This window comes from Phodopus roborovskii, unplaced genomic scaffold (genome assembly GCF_943737965.1).
Source record: "Phodopus roborovskii unplaced genomic scaffold, PHOROB, whole genome shotgun sequence".
NCBI lineage: Eukaryota > Metazoa > Chordata > Mammalia > Rodentia > Cricetidae > Phodopus > Phodopus roborovskii.
This window is the reverse complement of record NW_026126408.1, coordinates 13,320,475-13,339,961: the sequence shown is the minus strand read 5'-3', so window position 1 is coordinate 13,339,961 and position 19,487 is coordinate 13,320,475. Positions and strand designations below refer to the sequence as shown.

Sequence of the window (19,487 nt, the reverse complement as noted above, 5' to 3'; positions counted from 1 at the left end):
TCATGAGTGAATGAGTGAGTGTGTGTGTGTGTGCGCGTGCGCGCGCACGCATGCACATGTGTTTATTTGTTGTTTTGGGGGGTTTTTTAATTTGTTTTTTCAAGACAGGGTTTCTCTGAGTAGCACTGGCTGTCCTGGAACTCACTCTGTAGACCAGGCTGGCCTCAAATTCACAGAGATCCACCTGCCTCTGCCTCCTGAGTGTTGGGATTAAAGGTGTACACCACCACTGCCTAGTTTGAATATAATTTTAATCCCCATTTTTGTGGCCTTGGAGGACAAACTTTCTTTGTATTATATAAGAGTCCATGACATATTTGAAGAACATCTTTGAGATCTTAAATATTCACATGAACATTGAATCTTTTCAAGGTTGTTCCTTATTTCACAGTTATTCTGTGGCTCACTTGACTTGAAGCATGTCTTCTGCTACAAAGTCAACTACAAATTACCTTTGTATATGGTTGGCTTGTTGTCTAAATAAAACTTGATGGGTTTGTTTGCTTTTGTTTTAGATCTGGAGTTTTTTGTTTGGGATATTTTGTTTTAGTTTGGTTTGTTTCCCAAATACATCACATGTTAGGTATTGGCTTTTTCCTTTTGTGGTTGGAAAAAAAAATCTTGAAATACAATGCTATAATATTGCACAAAGTAAATTGGGCAGTTGTTTCTTAAGTGCCCTCTATAAATTACGTGTGTGTGTGTGTGTGTGTGTGTGTGTGTGTGTGTGTGTGTGTGTGTGTGTGTTATTTGAGATAAGGTCTTACTATGTTGCCCTGGCTGGCCTCAGACTTAGGGGTTCAAGTGATCCCCTTTCTTCAGCCTTCCAGCTACTTAGGACTATGCTGCTATACCCAGCGACAAATTATATTTTGTATATATTTTTACATATGGACATATATTTTATAGTGGATTTTACCATTGGTCAGAACCATAATATTTAGAGGAGGGATTCTGATTAAGAGTCTTCATTTTTAAGTGAGAAATAAAGGTATGGTTTTCAGTTGTCTGCATTTTCAACCAAAGATTTTTATAGAATCTCAGTTTTCAAGTCTATTAGGGCCATCTTTGGTTGTACATACCTTTAAGTGGTGGTAATTTCAACACATGAGAGGTGGAGACAGGAGTTCAAGGTCAGTTTCAGGTTTATTGCAAGTTTGAGGATAAGCGAGGCTGCAAGAAATGCTATCTCAAAAACAAGAAAAAATAAAATTTAGTCAGGGTGCCACATGCCTTTAATCCTAGCACTTGGGAAGCAGAGGCAGAAAAGTCTCTGTGAGTTCCAAACAAGCCAGAGTTACATAGTAAGACCCTGTCTCAAAAGTGAATAATAAAAATAAAGTTCATTTTGCTATCTTCAAATGTAAGTTTTTCTTTTTGTTTTATGTTAAAGCCAAAATAAAATGGACAGTATATATTATCAAAAATAGGGATAATAAAAGAAGAATGCTGTTTGTTCTGAGGGCACACCACTTGCTCAGGATAGCTACTTGGTGAACATGGGCCGAGTAAAGGAATACAAGTTTGCACATCCCATCTTCACTAATTTTGTGATACTATAATAGAATACCTAAAACTGGGTAATTCATAAAGAAATGGGATCCCTTCTCACTTACTCTTACTTGAAAGGTATGAAGCTGTAGTGTTTTATACAAGTTCACCAGCCCAAGCTGACTTCATGTGCCTAGTGCTTTATATACTTAAAATTTATGGCGGGGGGCGGGGGAACGGGGAGAGAAGGAGGGAGGGGAAACAGATGAGCCTAGGAAAAAAATGAATTAATTGATTAATTAATAAAAATTAGAAAATAATTATGTTAAAACTATTTTATATATTATATATGATGGATTTGTCTTTCTAACTATGGCTATGTTTATTTTTGTTTTATAATATATGTTTGATGCTGTTTTATTATAATATTCAATCTAGAATTGCCACCTTCTCTTTTTCTGCTATTTTCTTTCTTGTTTGGCTGATGTTAACAAAGCTCTCCAGAGATATTTGCCTGGTATATATTTTCTAACCCTCAAGCATTAAATATGTTCCATAAACAGCACATACCCAGAGTATAGTCTTTTGTGAATTTTTTAATAACAATGATTTTTCTCTTTGTACTAGCAAATATAATCAGTTCACATCAAGTTATGAGGTGCATTCATTAATTTTGGACATTTTTACACAAACTGCTCTGTAGAAACATTAAACAAAGGCAAGGTACCTAACCCACTTACATTAAATATTTAATGTCAGATTCATCTCAAACATTTTTACATAAACTATGCAGAATGCCATTTGTCAACTTTATTAAGGTTATATGGCACAACTAAGTCATTCTTTTGTAGAATATCACAGAATATTAAGCTTAAGCTGACTGTGTTCATATTTCCCATGTATTTAAATGATCCCTGCTAATAGACTATATTTTATACAAACAGTGTGCATGGAGGCACATGCTGTTACCCCAGCACTTAGGAGGTAGTGGCAGAAGAATTGGGAATGGATGGTCACCCTTGGCTACATAGGGAGTGTGAAGCCTACCTAGACTGCATGACACCCTGTCTCAAAGAATATTAAATAAGTGAGTAAATCCTACTTTTACCATATTTTAAGCAAACATGGGTATGTTTTTTTGATGTTTATGATTCTAATTCTCCTTAATGTGAAAGGAGACAAAAACAATTTTTCATGGCATTTTTGTAATGACTATTTGAATTTATAAATAAAAAGTATTTGGTACAGTATTTATATGATAGACATTTAAGAAATATTATCTGACACTAGTTATTACTTCAAGTTTTTTGAGGCAGTGTGTACAGTCTTAGCTGGTAGTGATACAGGAGTGAGTGAGAATAGCCTATGACATGAAAGAAAATTCATAGATGACAAGAGATCAGAGGCAAGGTACCTAACCCACCTGGACTTGTTGCATTGGAAGGCCTGGGGGAGGCCACACTGAAGGATGTGAATGACTTACCTAAGGAAGGAAGCTAGGTAATGAACTTCCAGGCCTAGGCAATCCACTGTGTAAAAATATTTAATATACAAATGAAACTCTAGGAATCATAAGCACTGTTGTAAGGCTGGAGTGGAGGCTGCCTCTGGGACATGAATGTATAAAGGCAAAGGAGTGGCTAGATGGAATAGACTTTAATTGTAATTGCTACTTAAACATTTGTCTGTATTCTGCGTGTCCACTGTAATGATCTTAAATGCTATCAGAGCACAACAGCATAAATACTGTAGCATTAGCACTGGAAGACCCGAGTTAAATTTAGTTCAACCCCATATGACAAGTACTTTTCTGAGTTATTAATTTTCTCCCCAAAACAGAGGTGATGATAACGCCTATCCAATCTACCTAATACATATGTAATGTTAATTTTAAATATAATCCATTCTTGATTATTTATAATGTCTACCCAATCTGCTTACAAATATATTGTTAACTTCAAATATAATAAGTTGTTGATTACTTATAATGAGAAGCATGATCACCCAAAACCAGAAATAGTAGATAAATGAAAATTTAATGATTAATTCTAAAATACATGATTTTTCCCCTCATGATTTATCCTTCTAATTATATTTTGTTAAGGATGAAATTAAAATCCATTTTTATTGCTTTAAACTACACCAGCAGATGGCAGGAAGATGTAGCCCAGATAATTATAATATAGTGACAGAAGTCACTTTGGAATTTAAAATTTTACAATAATTAATTGGCCAAATAGAAAATAAAACATTGGTTTTGTAGTTATCTGTCACTGCCTTTTTTATTATGTTTTAGTGTCTGTTAATTGTATACATTGCTAGGTTTAATTATGACCTTTCCATACAGGCATATACTATGCTTTGATTATATTTACCCAATCACTTACCTATTCTTGTCTTCCCTTGCTTTGTCTCCATCTACACCCATAGGAGCCTGCCCCTTACCTTCATGTCCCGCACCCCAATTCTATTTATGAAAGAAAACAAAGGATACTTGTCTTTGAGAGTTTGGCTTATTCACTCAGCATGACAATTTCCAGCCCCATTTGTTTTCCTGAAAGTGGCATCATTTCATTCCTTGGGGTTGAGCAAAACTTCATTGTACACATACACCACATTATATTTCCCCATTCTTCCATTGACAGCTACCCAGACTGACACCATCACTTAGCAATTGTAAATAGCACAGCTGTAAGCTTGTATATTCAGATATCTCTATGGTTAAGCTAACTTGATCCTTTGAGGATATACCCAGAAGTGTCATGATTTTTTATGGTTATATAAATTTATGGTTATATAAGCAATATGCAGATTGTTTTATATATATATATATATACACACTTTTATTGTCTTCTGTGAATTTAAAAGTAACATGATTAATTTTGCTTTTTGTGAATTACTTGTCTGTAGTGCCCACACTACCATCTCTTTTATGAATTGGGCAAAGGCCTAGAGATTGAAATGAAGACAAGACAGCGGGTCATTCGTTCAATGGCAATGTTGGAATGCCAAAAATGCCAAATGCCATTTATTGAGGGGCAAGAACGGGCTTAAATACCGACTTATAGCACAGTGGAAAATTACAGGAATTTTTAGACTTAGCTCCTCCCTGTGTTGTCACGAGGTATGGTTGTCACGGGGTGTGTATCACAAGGTGTGTTGTCATGAGGTGTGTGTCACGAGGTGTGTGTCACGGGAAGAGTACCAACAAAAGACTTGGGGCAAAGAGTTCTGGCCAACAGCTTCAGGCTAGCTCAAGGTGCCTCAGGGGTCCATGCAGGGCCCTACACTTGTCCTTCCCAATTTCTTTTCTGTTTTCTCTGCATCCTAGCTTGTTACTGTGTAGGGTCTTCATAGAAACCTGCCATTTAGAGTTGTTGGATCCTTACTTTCAAATGCACATTTATCTCCTATGTTCTCTTCCTCTTACAGCCTCGAGTTACAAAATTCATTCATTCCCTACCTTCATATTGAAGATTCTATTATTTCTCCAGAACTGTTCTTGGGTGAAATTAATTGGTTGAGGGAGATAGTACACACTCTGTGTGTGTGTGTGTGTGTGTGTGTGTGTGTGTGTGTGTGTGTGTGTGTGTGTGTGATGCAAAAATGTTGATACTGGGGAGTATCTTTATATTTAGATATGTTAATATTTTTAGCTATATGCCTCTCCCAGCACACTATATATTCAAATCATACCACCTTGGAAAAGTAAAATCAGTATGTCCTTGTCTCCACTATTCTGGAACTCACCCTGTAGACCAGGCTAGCCTTGAACTCATGAAGATCCTCCTACTTCTGCCTCCCGAGTGCTGGGATTAAAGGCATGAATCACCACTGCCTGGCTAATCACTGCTTCTAAACTGAGATTAAAGGGCCCCATCTCATAACTACTGTTCCATCTTGAAATTTTCATAACTGGTTTGCTTTTCTCCTTGGATTTCTGCACTACAGACCTTCCCCCTGCCTTCACGCCATTACATTGCTGGGAACATACAGAGCATCTGTCGTCTCAGCTTTCTCTATTCACCCCCACATGCTCCTTACCCTTTTGTAATAACTACCACCAAACTTATCCTCTCAACATCAGTAAGTAGAAAACAACTTCCTCAGATAATGAAAACATAGAAGAAGGAAACAAACACAGTTAGTCCTGGGAGCATGTTCCTGACCCCAGCATAGAGAGAAAACTCAAGGAATACATATTATAATAATATCAGTGAGGTAAGAAAACACAGTTCATAGCTCGGGGCGACAAAGGAAGTTAGAATTTGTAGGAACGGAAGGAGACTCTACTGGAAATGTTAAATGGACGTCCATAGAGAGAAACTCCACAAAGACAGCAGCTCCTGGATAGCTACAAAGTAATCCTATATAACTGGAGTCATACAGGAGTGGGTGATGGTTGAGCTCTGTCCAACCAGAAGCACTGTTCAACAACCTAGTTAAAGGGGAATCCACCCTCCAATAAAGACAGCTTTAAACCCATGCTAACAGATCCCGACAGCAACCCCTGAAGGATCATGCTAATCCAGTTTACTTAACTGCAAAACAAGGTCAGATGTCATGCCTGCAAAACTCAGCATCTAATCCAAAATCATGAGACTTTTGAAGGCTCAGATAAATGTGATACATAACCAGGAGAAGCAAAGGGGGGAGTCAAAAGACAATGATAGGAATATTGAAATCAACCCAGACATTAAAAGTCACAGAATGCTCAAGAATTCAAAGGAAAGTATGAACCTGAGACATTCTAAAATAAATGTGAATACAGTCTAAAAGAAAAAAGAGAGGGATGCACAAAATATTTGAAGAAATAATAGCTGTTTCCCAAAATTTATAAACCAAAGATATTTTTTATTGAAAGAAAAACTCTAAACAAGAGAAATAGTATCAAAGTACATTTAATGAAATTCAGTGCAAACCCATTTCAAACAGAAACTCTTACATATAAAGGAGCAAACGCTTAGTTCCAAATTCCTATCAGAAACAATGCCAGGTAAAAGACAATGAAATGAAACTTGGGGTATGGGAATGGGGGAAGTATGGTGCACAGGTGTGTTCAGGTCTATGAGCTGGGTGTGGGCATTAAGAAGCCAGATGAGATGTCTTCCTCTGCTGCTTTCCATTGTATTACCTTGAGACTGGCTCATTCACTGAACAGAAAGTTCACCTTTTCAGCAAGGCTGGCTGGCCAGCGAGCTCTCAGAATCTGCCTGTCTGCCCCCACACCCCAATGCTAGGGTCATAGGCACAGGCAAACTGATTTTTTCGCTTATGTACAGAGTATTCAAATCCAGGCCTTCATGCTTGCAGATCGAGTGTTCTTACCCACTGAGCCATCTTGCTGCCACATGAAATGAAATATTTAAGTGCTTGAAAAACTAACTATTGACATAGACTTCTATATTTTTTATATTTAAGAATCAGAGGCCAGATATGGTAGCATATAGCAAAAGCCCAAAACTCAGTAAATAAAGGTGGGAAGGTCACAAGTTCTAAGCCAATCTAAGCCACACAATAAGTTAGAAGTCAAACCTTGAGGTACATGGTGAAGATTTGTATAACACACCAAAGAAATTATTCGTGTGTGTGTGTGTGTGTGTGTGTGTGTGTGTGTGTGTGTGTGTGAATCATTCCTTATATATATACATTACTAGGCTGCTAATCATTTAGTATCATTCTTATTTAACAAACTATCACTGCATAAAAGTGCTTGTGTTCAGCTAACTTTTATGCACCAAAATGCAAAAAAAAATGTGGTAATGGCAGTTTTAACTGCAAAATTTTGTTGTGATTATTCTATTTCAGCATTAATTGTTACGCTTTTATTGTGCCTAATTTATAAGTCAAATGTTACTATAAGTAACCCTTATAGGAAAAGCATAGTATGTATATGTTGGACCTGGTATTATTCATGGTTGCATACATCCAGTAGGGCAGGACTGTGTTAGGACTTAATTCTGAAGATGGCTCAGTGGTTAAGAGAAAATGTTGCCCTTACAGATGACCTGTGTTTTGTGCCCAGCACCCACTGTAGGTAACTCATGATATCCTGTAACTCTTAGCTCTAGGGCAATCCAAAATTCTCTGGCCTCTGTGGGGCACTGGCACTCATGTAGCCACACACACATATACATAATTAAAAATTATTCCCCATGAGTAAGGGAGGGCTACCATGTCCAAATGTCTCTAAGCCTATCATCGTGGCATGCATCTGTAATCCCAACCAGCAGTCAGGAAACAGAGGCAGGAGGATTGCTGCAAGTTCAAGACCACCTTAATCTATATTGTAAGTTCCTGGTCAACCAAGGCTACAAAACATAAAAAGAAAAATGTAAAAAAGACATCTGATCCAGAAATTTAGTGTTTCTTGGCAGGATGAATAATACGTAATTAAATTATAATTGGACAACAGGAGATAATGTCATCAGAGATTTTGTGAATGTGCCACCATGCCCATTCAATTGTAAAGTAACATGAGGGGTTAACATGTGACCAGAGATTTTGTGAAAGAAATAAGGTTTGTCAAGGGGTAACCTGGGAGAATACTGTCATACCTGTACTCGACTTGCTAGTTTGAAAGAAAACGGCCCCCAAAGGACATGTCACTATTAAGAGGTGTGCCTTATTGGACATGCTTCCTAATAGTGCCACTCCGTTTGAGGGCCCAAGTGCATCACTATGGAGATGGGGTTTGAGGTCTCCTTCGCTCAGTCTTCCCCCCTGTAACTGTCAGTTGACACCCTGTCCCTGCAGGAGGCAGCACTCTCAGCCCTAGCACTATGTCTGCTGGCGCACTGCCATGCTCCCTGTCTTGGACTGAACCTCTGAAATGTCCCTGAGCTCCCGCAGTTAAATATGTTCTTGGTAAGAGTCACCGGAGTCAGTGTCTCTTCACAGCAATTAAAACTTCAAATTAAGACATCATCTTTATTGTCTTCCTGCACCTAGCTTTTTCACATATAACCTAATAAATAAATTGAGATAAAAACATGACACTAAAAGGCTAACCCCCTCTGCCTGGAGTCTGTCTACTGAACATGAGGGTAGCTACCTACATCTTAAGACAAAATGACAACTTGGTTTGGAAAAGACAAGGGTTAGACAGATCCTTGTCAAAAGCAGTCAGCCACTTAAAGCATAATTGATATTTTATTTCTTTAATAATCATATATATGTCTTAAAGTTTAGATTAGAAAGAATGCACTTTTGGTGATTTTTGGGAGGTGGCGGTAAAAGAACATGTCTCTGTGTAGCCCTGGCTGTCCTGGAACTCACTATGTAGACCATGCTGGCCTCAAACTCACAGAGATCTGCCTCTGCCTTCTGAGTGTTGAGATTAAAGTCGTGTGCCACCATGCCTGGTAGAATGCAATTTTAATTAGTAGATGAGATATTTTTACAAAGATAGAAATACGTTTTATTAATTTGATTGTCAAATCATTCACAAACATACCTATTTATGCATTAAAGTGTAATATTTCAATATGTGTTCATTTTGTAGTTATCGGGGTATTAGTATATCTGTTATCTCAAACATTTATTGTTTTATGATGCAAAACATTCAACATCTATTTTAGAGTATATGATTTATCACTTTTCAACTGTCATTGCCAGATTATGTATGGAATACTGGCAGTTATTCCTATCCAGTTTGTGGCTTTGTAATAAGCTCCCTCTCCTGCCTCACCCCCTCTGGCCTCTGGTAACTTCCTTTCTACTCCTATGAGTTCAACTTTTTTAGGTTCCACAAATAAATGAGATCATGTGGTATTTATCACTCTGTTCCTGGCTTATTTCACTTAACATAATGCCCTCTAAGTTCAAGCATGTTTTTGCAAGTGACAACTTGATTTTGAAATTACACTTAACCTTTTAAATGTGACATACACAAATGCTGAGGAGAACAGAAATGGTTGAAAAATACAGGCAGTAGGAATAATTAGTATGAATTTTAATTAGATATTAACTAATATGCAGTCTCTTTATCGTAGAACCTTATTATATGCTAAAAGCTTGTAACCAGAAGGAAGGGTCAATGCAAAAGCCAAAAGGCAATGTGTTTCTTGATTTTTGCCAAAGCAGGTATTACTGTGACTTCCTTGGTTGGAAGACTTGTCATCTCCCCATCACCAGGTCAACCCTTCCTGTGGTTGAAGCAATCTCTTGAGAACCTGAAACAGCCACCTCATTGTCAAGAAGTTCAAAGCAATTGATAAGTTGTTCTGGTAACACCTGTCAGTGAATTCACTCTGAGCACAAAACCCTGGCATTTCAGGAGTTGACAAGTATTATTAAACTGTTTTGCAAGGGAAGAAGCTGGTTCAAAGAGGGGAGAGCTGTCAAGATAATGAAATGAGTAAGTGGGTCAGGCCTCCTGCTCAAACACCATACTCTAACCAGGCGGCTTCTCTAGCAGGGACCACTGCAGGGCTGTGCCTGCGTGCGTGCGTGCGTGCGTGCGTGCGTGTGTGTTTCTTTCTGTCCAGTTCAAAACTGCATTATTTTGCAAGCTATGGATTTGTCTTCAGTTTAAATATGTCTTATGCGTGGTTTTGTCTGTTGGGTTTTCTCTTTCAATCTAAAGTTTCTAGTATTTTAACTTTCAAAAGATAGCAACCTTGTTTCTCTTTCTCTTGGTCTTCTCTCCCCCCACCCCACCCCTACTCTCCTCTCCCCCACTCCCAGCATTGTAATTTGTCTGTCCTTGGCATTTTGCTAAACCCTGTGTTGGGATTAAGGGGAGCCATATAATGCTTCTAAGGCAGTTATCTCCATTATCAACTTGACTCTGTTAAGAAACCCCTAGGGCATTTGTTTAGTGCACCTCTGGAGGGTGTCTCCAGGGAGGGTTAACTAACTGAAGAAAGTAGACCCGCCCTGAATATAGGCTGCACCATCCCATGGACTGGAGTCCTAAACTGACTAAAGAGAGAAAAGGAGAAGCCAGCTATGTGTGCTGCAGTTCCCCTTTCCCCTGCTTCCTGGTCCTGCCAACCAAATCTCCCCTCCCATAGTGGACTGCCCCTTCCCATCACCCCTAAGTTACTTCTAGCAGCTGTTTTTATCACAAGAAAAGTCACCGGAGACATCCTGTGTCCAGGGACACTGTACAGATACTATTTTAAATCTGAGCATAACTTCCTGATGAATGAATGAAGGGTAAAGTTAGGAAGCCTAATTCAGAGTAAAGTAGGATTTATAGTTCGTGAATACTTCCGTTTGTAACAAATGTTGAAGTTTCTCCTCTTTTCTCTTTACACAGTAAACTATCTCATCCTGGATTAAATAGGAGTAGAGAACAAGACAAAGGTTTAAGAACACACTCAGCCAGGCAGTGGTGGCACACCCCTTTAATTCCAGCACCTGGGCAGCAGAGGCAGGTGGATCTCTGTGAGTTCGAGGCCAACCTAGTCTACAGAGTGAGTTCCAGGACAGCCAGGGCTACACAGAGTAACCCTGTCTCAAAAACAACACATACTCTATTCAGCAATATGATAGGGGAGGGGGAAGGTGAGCACAAAAGTCCTTGTACCCACAGAACACTAGGGAACCAGGAGTGTTAATCACACAGGGACATATCCTCATAGGAAGAATTAATTATGTTTCCTGTCCCAGAAGGCATATTGTTGACAACCTGGTGACCTTTTTGCAATCTGTGGGAGCAGGCCTCACCCACCGTGTGCTATAGACACAGACCTCACCCACCAGGTGCTATAGACACAGACCTCACCCACCGTGTGCTATGAATATGCTGGCAATGAACCGCTTGGCATCAGACTCCCCAAGTCAGTCTGAACCATGTTTTAATTGTCACTCCTTTGTAGTTTGCTTCCCTGCCTGGATACATGCAGGGTCCCCCTCAACAGAGAAACCAAGGGCAGGGGTACGAGAATCAAAGCAGGGAAGGAAGAGCCCAAAGATAATGGTGGGTATGAGATAACTCATTGGGAAAGGTGCTAACCCTGACTCCCTGAATTCAATCCTCAGGACCCACATACTGCAAAGAGAGAACTGACCCCTGCAAGGTGCCATTTGTCTGTATCTACAAGAAGCCAGTTGCTACCCACAAAGACTAGGAAGCTAGGAAATAAGGCGGTGGTGCAGGCCTTTAGTCACAAAACTCTGGAGGCAGAGGCAAGTAGATCTCTGTGAGTTTGAGGTTAGCCTGGTCTACAGAGCAAGTTTCAGGACAGGCTCCAAAGCTACACAAAGAAACTCTGTCTCAAAAAAAAAAAAAAAAAAAAAATAAATATAAAAAAAAAAAAAAAAAAAAAAAGAATTAAAAAAAAAAAAAAAAAAAAGGAAATAAGCCAAAAAAGACAAATGAATCTGAAGTAGTGACAAGTGGTACACCATGATACAGAAATACTGAGGTACATAAGTACTAGCATAAAACACGACGGACAGGCCTATACCCACAGCTACTTGAGCAGCGAAAGCAGGAAAACTCAAGGGCTACCTGGAGTATATAATGTCCTCGGACTGAGTATGAATCTTGAAGAACACTTGCCTAGCATATGTGAGGCCTTGGACTCAACTCTGTACTGAAACCAGAAACAAGCGGAACATAGAATTTTTGCTCCCCACCCTTCTCTGTGGGTGCCTGTTACAAAGTCATTGTCTTGCTCTCTCCTATGCAGTCTAGACAGTCACATAGTGCATGAAGCTGTTGCTGTCAACCATGGACCATGTGTGTGATAGTAGTCTTATACTATGCTCCATCATCTAATGACACAGCCATCTCGGTTAGTGTACGCTGATATTTGACAAACAACACAACTATTCATTTCCCAGAATGCATACTTGTCTTTAGCAGTGCACACCTGCACACATCTTTTTCTCTTTAAAAGGCGAAAGTCTTATACAGTCTGAAGAGAAAGCAGTATTCTTTTTGTCTTTAAAAGGCATGGTGAGTGTTTTTTAGGCTCTAGGTATTGAACCCAGGGCTTCACACATACTAAGGAAGTGCTCTCCCACCAAGCTCTGTCAGATCATAGGGTTATTGATCCGTAATATGTCACTTGTCTACCACTTGTATCAGGCTTGACTTTATCCCCTTGTCAGCAAAATGATACTGCCGTACATCAAGAATCACTAAATCGGTGCTTACTTAATTGGTGCATGAATGAATAAGCAATTATGTGTTCTATAGTTAAAATTCATGCTTAAAGAGGAATTGTGGAGGCTGAAGAGATGGCCTGAGGCTGAGAAAACTTGCTACCCTTTCAGAAGGCCAGAGGTTGTCCTGACACTCAATCTGGCAGCTCTCAACTACCTGTAACTCCAGCTCTGGGGGATCTGATAGCCTCTTCTGGCCTTTGAGGGCATTAGCCTACAAATATATATAAAACTTAAAAGTGAAAATAAATCTTTTTAAAAAGTAAGATAAAAGGAAGGGAGGGGGAAGGAAGGGAAGGAGGAAGGAAGACTGGTCCTAAGTGAGGCATGGAGGCATATACCTGTAACTATCACTTGGGAGATAGAGGCAGGAAGCCCAGGAGTTCAAGGCCAGCCTCAGCCACAGCATGAGTTCAAAGCTAGCCTGGGCTAAGTGAGACTGTCTTAAAGAGGAGGAGGGATGAGTAGGGAAAAAGAAAGAAAAGAATCCTGCTAAAGTTTGGAGTATAGTAGGCAAGAAAAGGTAGCACATGGGATTGTTGTTAGGCAGTTGTATAACCATGGCCGCCAGTTTCCATTTCCATCCCCAATTCAGAAGCAAAGTGGATGCAGCACAGAGGAGACATAGACAAGAGACAAAGTGAGTACCTCTTACCCTTCTGTTAAATGGCAGCCACTTTGGGTGCAGTGAAGAACACAGCAGACCTGTACTCTGTCCCCACACAGGGACCGTTAACAACTGGAGAAAGAAAGTGCTAAGGGCATAGGGAAGATGGAAAACAAAGAAAACAAGAAAATGCCAAAGACATGAAGTTTCAATGATTGGTGAATTAATTCCACACATGCTAATATCTACACCTTGTGTTGATATGAGAAATGACTCTAAGGAGGCTAGAGAGATGTTTCTGTGGTTAAGAGCACTGGTTGTTCTTCCAGAGGACCAGGGTTCAATTCCCAGCACCCACATGACAGCACACAATTGTTTGAAACTCCAGTCCCTGGAGATCTGATGTCTCTTCCGGCCTCCACAGGCACTGCATGTACAGGGTACACAGACATATACAGGCAAAACATTGGTGCATATGGAAATTAAAACTTAATCTTTTAAAGAAATGACTAACCATCTGCTCCCACATACATGCACATACATGCTGCTGCCATGGCTCATCCCTCTCCCCTCTGTACATAAACATCCCATAATAACCTAGCAGTAGAGATCTCATTATTTCCCACAGCTGAGAGTAAAAGAGACACTTGAGTCAAAGCGGTGACCCATGACCCAGATCTAAGTATAACTAGAATAGAAATCTTAAGTTTCTCCAAGCTGTAGTCTTGCTAATGAAGTCATTAGACCTATTTTAGCCATGTTAGATATTCTTCTTTTTAAGGTTTTACGAGAGGTGCTTGTGGCCGAGTCAATAAGCCAAGAATTCACATCATTACTCCGTCACATGAATTACTCACCGCTGCCGCTCATAACAGCACCCTAAAATGTTTAAGATTTCTGATGCAAATCAAAATCTCATCATCACTGTCATCGTTAAATTAAATGACAGGATAATAACATTACATTAAAACCATTTTTCTCTTGATTGAGTACCTTTTTCAGAAGTGAACCTTTTAGATGTATTTTTTTCCATCAGTGCTATAAATGTATGTAGAATCCGAGATAAAAATAGCATTGAAAAGAGGAGGAGTGGGATGTTTTCAAATTATTGGTGAGTCTCTTGAATCTCAACCATATTTGACAGTTCAGTGCTGGGGAATGGAATAGTCTCGACTGATTTATTGATGGTTTTAGAAGCACATCAAGAGGCTCACGGGTTGATCTTGGTCTTTACTGAAACAATTGTGCATTTTGGCATTAATTCATGTTATCCCACTGTAAACAGGCTGTTAGTGGCCTGGAGGAATTGGCATTGTTGTGTCACTCTATTTATTCTAATATAATATGGTAAATATTTCAGGTATATCATAAACCTATAATCACCTAAAACAGCCTAGATTCTCAGCTGATTTTCCATTGAGTTTACTCGACTTTTCTTCCCTATATAAAGTTAACTCATTTCTTTGGTCCCATCTGCCATCCTTGACCCCTTTTGGCCAAGCAACAAGGTCTCATTTCGCTTGTCCCTGTTTGGAACTCCTACCATTTGGAAGTCAGTCATTTCTTTCCATCCTTCAGAAGTGCTGTGTCCTCAAATCTTGTCTTTAAAGTCATGAAAATATTGACCTGGAACAGATGTCATGTAATTTTTGCCTCAGATAATACTGTCACCATTGGTCATACCATTATGAGGAGGATTATGTTTAGCTTCTTATTCATGGTGAAGACCATGCTTGCTTATGGATTATGGTGAAGATTATGTTTAGCTTCTTAAGATGTCAGTGGAAACATGAGCAAGATCATCTAAGAGTTGATAATAATTGATTCTGAGTGATGAGTGAATAGGGTAAGGGAGGTCTACTCTTATATCATTGATATGTTCCATAATAAAAGTTAAAGCCTAAACTTAGCACTTCTGGCCCCATTGTTTTAAGTATGTGCTCTTTTTGACATAGTACATGAAATGACATGGTACAGAGGTTGGAGAATCAAAGTCTTCTCTCATCCCACCCTCAAGTAAACAAGTAGGATTGTTTTAATATAGGAAATTACTGCTTCCCTCTCCTGCTTAGGTCCTATACTTGACTAGAATCATGGTATACCTTCTGCTGAAAGAGCCAGAGAAGCCCATACACATTACTTTCACCCTGCCTGCTGAGCCCCACTGGGAATAAAGCTCTGGTGTGGTGTGAGCCAGGGGACTATCTCGTGAATAATCCTAATGCAGTCAGACACCAGCTGTCATTTGGCTATGGATAGAAGAGAGGAATTCTCTGGAAGAGATAGGCTCTGTCTGTTGTGATGCAAACCGAAAGGAAAGGCCATCTTCCTGGCAACTCAACCTCCCTAAGAGTCATCAGAACCCGTGGATCACCTTTTCAGGGCTCTAAGGCCTCTACGCTGATTGCAGTTACTAACATGCTTTGTTTTCTTCTCTTTAAATTATAATAGTCTTACTTCTCGCTTGCCAAAAACTGGAGAAACCATCCACGGACATAAGTTTTTCATTGGCTTTGGAGGAAAAGGTGCCAACCAGTGTGTTCAAGCTGCTCGGCTTGGAGCGAAGGCATCCATAGTGTGCAAGGTAAGTATGAAACATAGGGGAGGGGCCAAGTGGGGGCTGGTTCAAGCTCATTGTTAACTTCATCCTTTACCATTATATAATGAACACTTCACTGGGAAAAGTGGTGCAGGCCTGTGATACCAGCCACTCATGAAGCAGAAGAGTAATTGTAAGTTCAGGGCCAGCCTGAGCTACACAGTAAGGCCCTGTCTAAAGAAATATTAAGTTCAGTAATACTTAGTAAGCTGCAATGTTTTGCAACTACCACCTCTAGCCTATTACAGGACATGATCATTCCAAAAGAAAATCTCTTGTCCTAGCAATTTCTTCCCATTTCCTCCTCCACCTGGAACCCTGGGACCTCTATAATCTACATTCTGTCTCTATGAACCTATCTATTCTGAATACTTTACATATATGAACTGTATAATATGACTTTTACTTCTGGCTTCCTCCATTATTTTTGAGGTTTCTCCATTTCCTAGAATGTCAGCATTACATCCTGTATAATGGCCAAATGGTACCCATTGTATCACATTCCATCACTGAGTACAGTGAGACGCCTGGACTGCTTCCACTCCCTGACTATTTCAGAATAGCCTGTGCCCATGCTTGCATACACATGTACTTGTTTGAGTGCCCATTTTTAATTCTTTTGAAAGTTTGTTTGGATGAATCCTCTGGGAAGCAGCTCAAATGACATGATGCTGCAGTCCCTGAATACACTGAGCTTATGACCAGAGCATGCCCAGTCCACCTGTAGAAACAGTCCTTTCTGTTTCGAGCAAGCATCACTGCAGTAGCACAGATCTTAGAAGCATAGCCACTAATCACTAAGCCATCTCCTACTGCCATATCGAGACGGGGGTGGGATGATGTGATGGGATGTAGGTTTAATGACCACACATAACAAATACCTTGGCATACTTCCTGTTTTCAGTGATATAAAGAAAGGTTATGTAACATTCAGTAATCCTGTTGAAATAATTTGGAAATTCTTGTATTTGGCTGTCAGAAGTTTCAAATTTTATATATTTTGTGTCATTGAAGGTGGTAACATTGCTATTATAAGAAATTGAAATTATGTGAGTTTAAGGACAGGGAAAGTTGGGTTTAAGTGCGCACAGCAGATAATAAGAAAAGCACAAAACCCTGAGAAAAGCTGTCTCTTGATCTTACAAAACTGTCTGCAGAAATGTCATTTCCACTTATACATTGCGCTCTCCTCTCCATGGGAGCCTTTGAGTGATGTGTAAGCTAGGCAATTATCCCTTCATCTTCTAATGGACTGTAGCTTGATTTCTGATTTATGACCAACATATCATTCTCGTGGCTATTTGGTCAGAAACATCATAGGAAATACAAAGTTCCAAATAGGAACCCTTCTGTTGTTAAGATTGGAGATATAAAACAGCAATTCAGGTAATCAAGAACTAATTATATTACAGAAATACTGGCACGCAAGAGAGGCCTGACCCCTCCCCCCAAAAATCTTGACACCTGACTTATGCCATCCTTGATTAGATGAGATGTAGGTAATGACCCAGTGATGCTCACAAAGGGAGACTTGGGAACTGGGAAGAACCTGTGATTTCCTGGCTGGAAAAAGTTGAACACAGAATTAATATGGGAAACTAGGCATCCAAAGCGGCTGTCCTGGGACAAGGGGTTTCCCTGGGCCTGGGAGTGTAAGAGACACAGAGCACCTCCCCTCTTGGAAGCTTTGTGTAAACTATTGGTGTTATCATGAAAGGCAAGATCCCATGTGCCCTGGAATCTCATCCTACGCTAGGATTTTGAGATTGGTTTTATTTTAGGTCTGCGGGATTTGAGGCAAAGCTAGAAAAACAAATTAGAAATATTGGAGTTGTTGAACTAAACATGAGCAGTGAACTGTGACAGCATGTGAGGAGAGGTGAGAGGGGCAGGCAGGGAGCTGTGCTCCAGGTGGGAGGGCAGCTGAAGCAGAGGGGCTGTCTGGTTCACTCTGGTCTGTGTGCAGTGGCTCCTGCCAACACCGGAGCACATCTTCCATGCTCTTTTAGTCAACCCATGTTTGCTCCACATAATTTAGTCTAGGCATGTACACAGTGGAACACAAGAAAACCAGTGTCAAGCAAATCCCACCAGGGTAATTTTAGTTTTGTGCCTTGGGACACTGAGGTGGGAATTTATTTAAATACTTCTATTAAGAAAGCTGCATGGTATTTAGTCTTGTTTTATTTATTTACTTACTTAATTTTATTTTTTTATTTTTTGGTGTTGAGGAAGGAATAGTCTTAAAAATGCTAACTGAACTTCAGCCCTAGGATGAAACCTTTTTCATTAATTGATTAATAAAGAGTTTCTCTTTGTAGCCCATATTAGCCTCCAAACCCTAACCATCCTGCCTCAGTCTCCTGACTGCTGGCATTATAGGTGTGTGCCTCTTAGAATTCTTTTTTTTTTTTGGGGGGGGGGGAGGGTTCAAGACAGGATTTCTCTGTGTAGCCCTGACTGTCCTGGAACTCACTATGTAGACCAGGCTGGCCTTGAACTCATAGAGATTTACCAGTCTATGCCTCCCAAGTGCTGGGATTAATACTTTTATAGTGAAAGTTATCCATTATCATTATAGTTTTCCTCTGTGCAGTATTGTGTTGTTATTGTTGTTGTTGTTGTTTTCTTTTTGGTTGTGTGAGACAGGGTTTTTTATGCCTACGCTGGCCTTGAACTTGCTCTATAGTATAGAAATCCCACAACTATTCCTACCTTCCCTCTCTAAGGCTGGGGTTACAGGTGTGCAGTAGCACACACAACTGGCAGTATATGTTTGTTAGGCAAATTAGCACACTTGTTTATAGAAGTTTTTTAAAGATGACAAATTCCAAATCAAAACCCAAATCATTACATTAACCAGGACAAAAATGAACAGATGGAACAAAAGAAAAACTGATAGAGAAACCCCTGTCGTTCTCTAGGCGACATTAACTTAGGTACTACTGTGTTACAACACACTAGATGTTAGGCTGTGCTTCAAAGACTGGTGGCACAGGAAAGACCAGGAAGGAGAATTATGTGTTAAGATAATTGTGACAAAAACACTAAGCAAGAGTTACATCCATATTCATACAGTAACAATCACATAGTGAGGTCTCTGAGCACTAAAGAGTCGTGTATTTGGTGTTCAGCTGAGTCATGTATTGAGGCAAGAGTCCAGCGATAACTGGAGATGGTGAATTTGAAAATGAAAGTCTTCATCCCAAGGCAAAGAGCCTGCCGGGAGCTCTCTCATAGACTTTGCCTGATTTGTGTAAATATTTCCTCCACTTCTAGTCCATTGAAGCCAAATGGTTAAGGGGAAGAAGTTGTTTCTAAGCTTCAAACACTGTGGAATGCCTGCAATCCCAGCACTCTGGAAGCTAAGGCAGAAGGACCAGTACAAGTGTGAAGCTGCCCTAGCCGCATATGGACACCCTGTGCAGTACTGAGACATGGTGCAGTGTGACAGACATGGGATCATCTCAATACATAGAACCTGTGTTTATTAAAAACAAGGAAAAACAAAACAAACAAACAAACAAAACAACAGGCATTCTGATGTACATCCCAGCACTAGAGAGGCCAAGGCCAAGACAGCAGGAGCCAAGGGGCTCACTAGCCAGCTAGCCTAGCTAAATTGCAAAGTTCCAGGCCATTAAGAGACACTGCCTCAAACAACATCGA

General features: G+C 39.9%; 1 protein-coding gene across 1 annotated transcript in view; it reads left to right on the top strand.

Moving 5' to 3' along the window:
- The window catches only part of Rbks (ribokinase), an 82,087-nt gene that overhangs the window by 6,956 nt on the left and 55,644 nt on the right, over positions 1 to 19,487 (top strand). Inside the window, exon 2 of the mRNA XM_051181823.1 lies at positions 15,671 to 15,803. Within this exon, the coding sequence (XP_051037780.1) occupies positions 15,671 to 15,803 (133 nt within the window). The remainder of the gene's footprint in view (positions 1 to 15,670; positions 15,804 to 19,487) is intronic.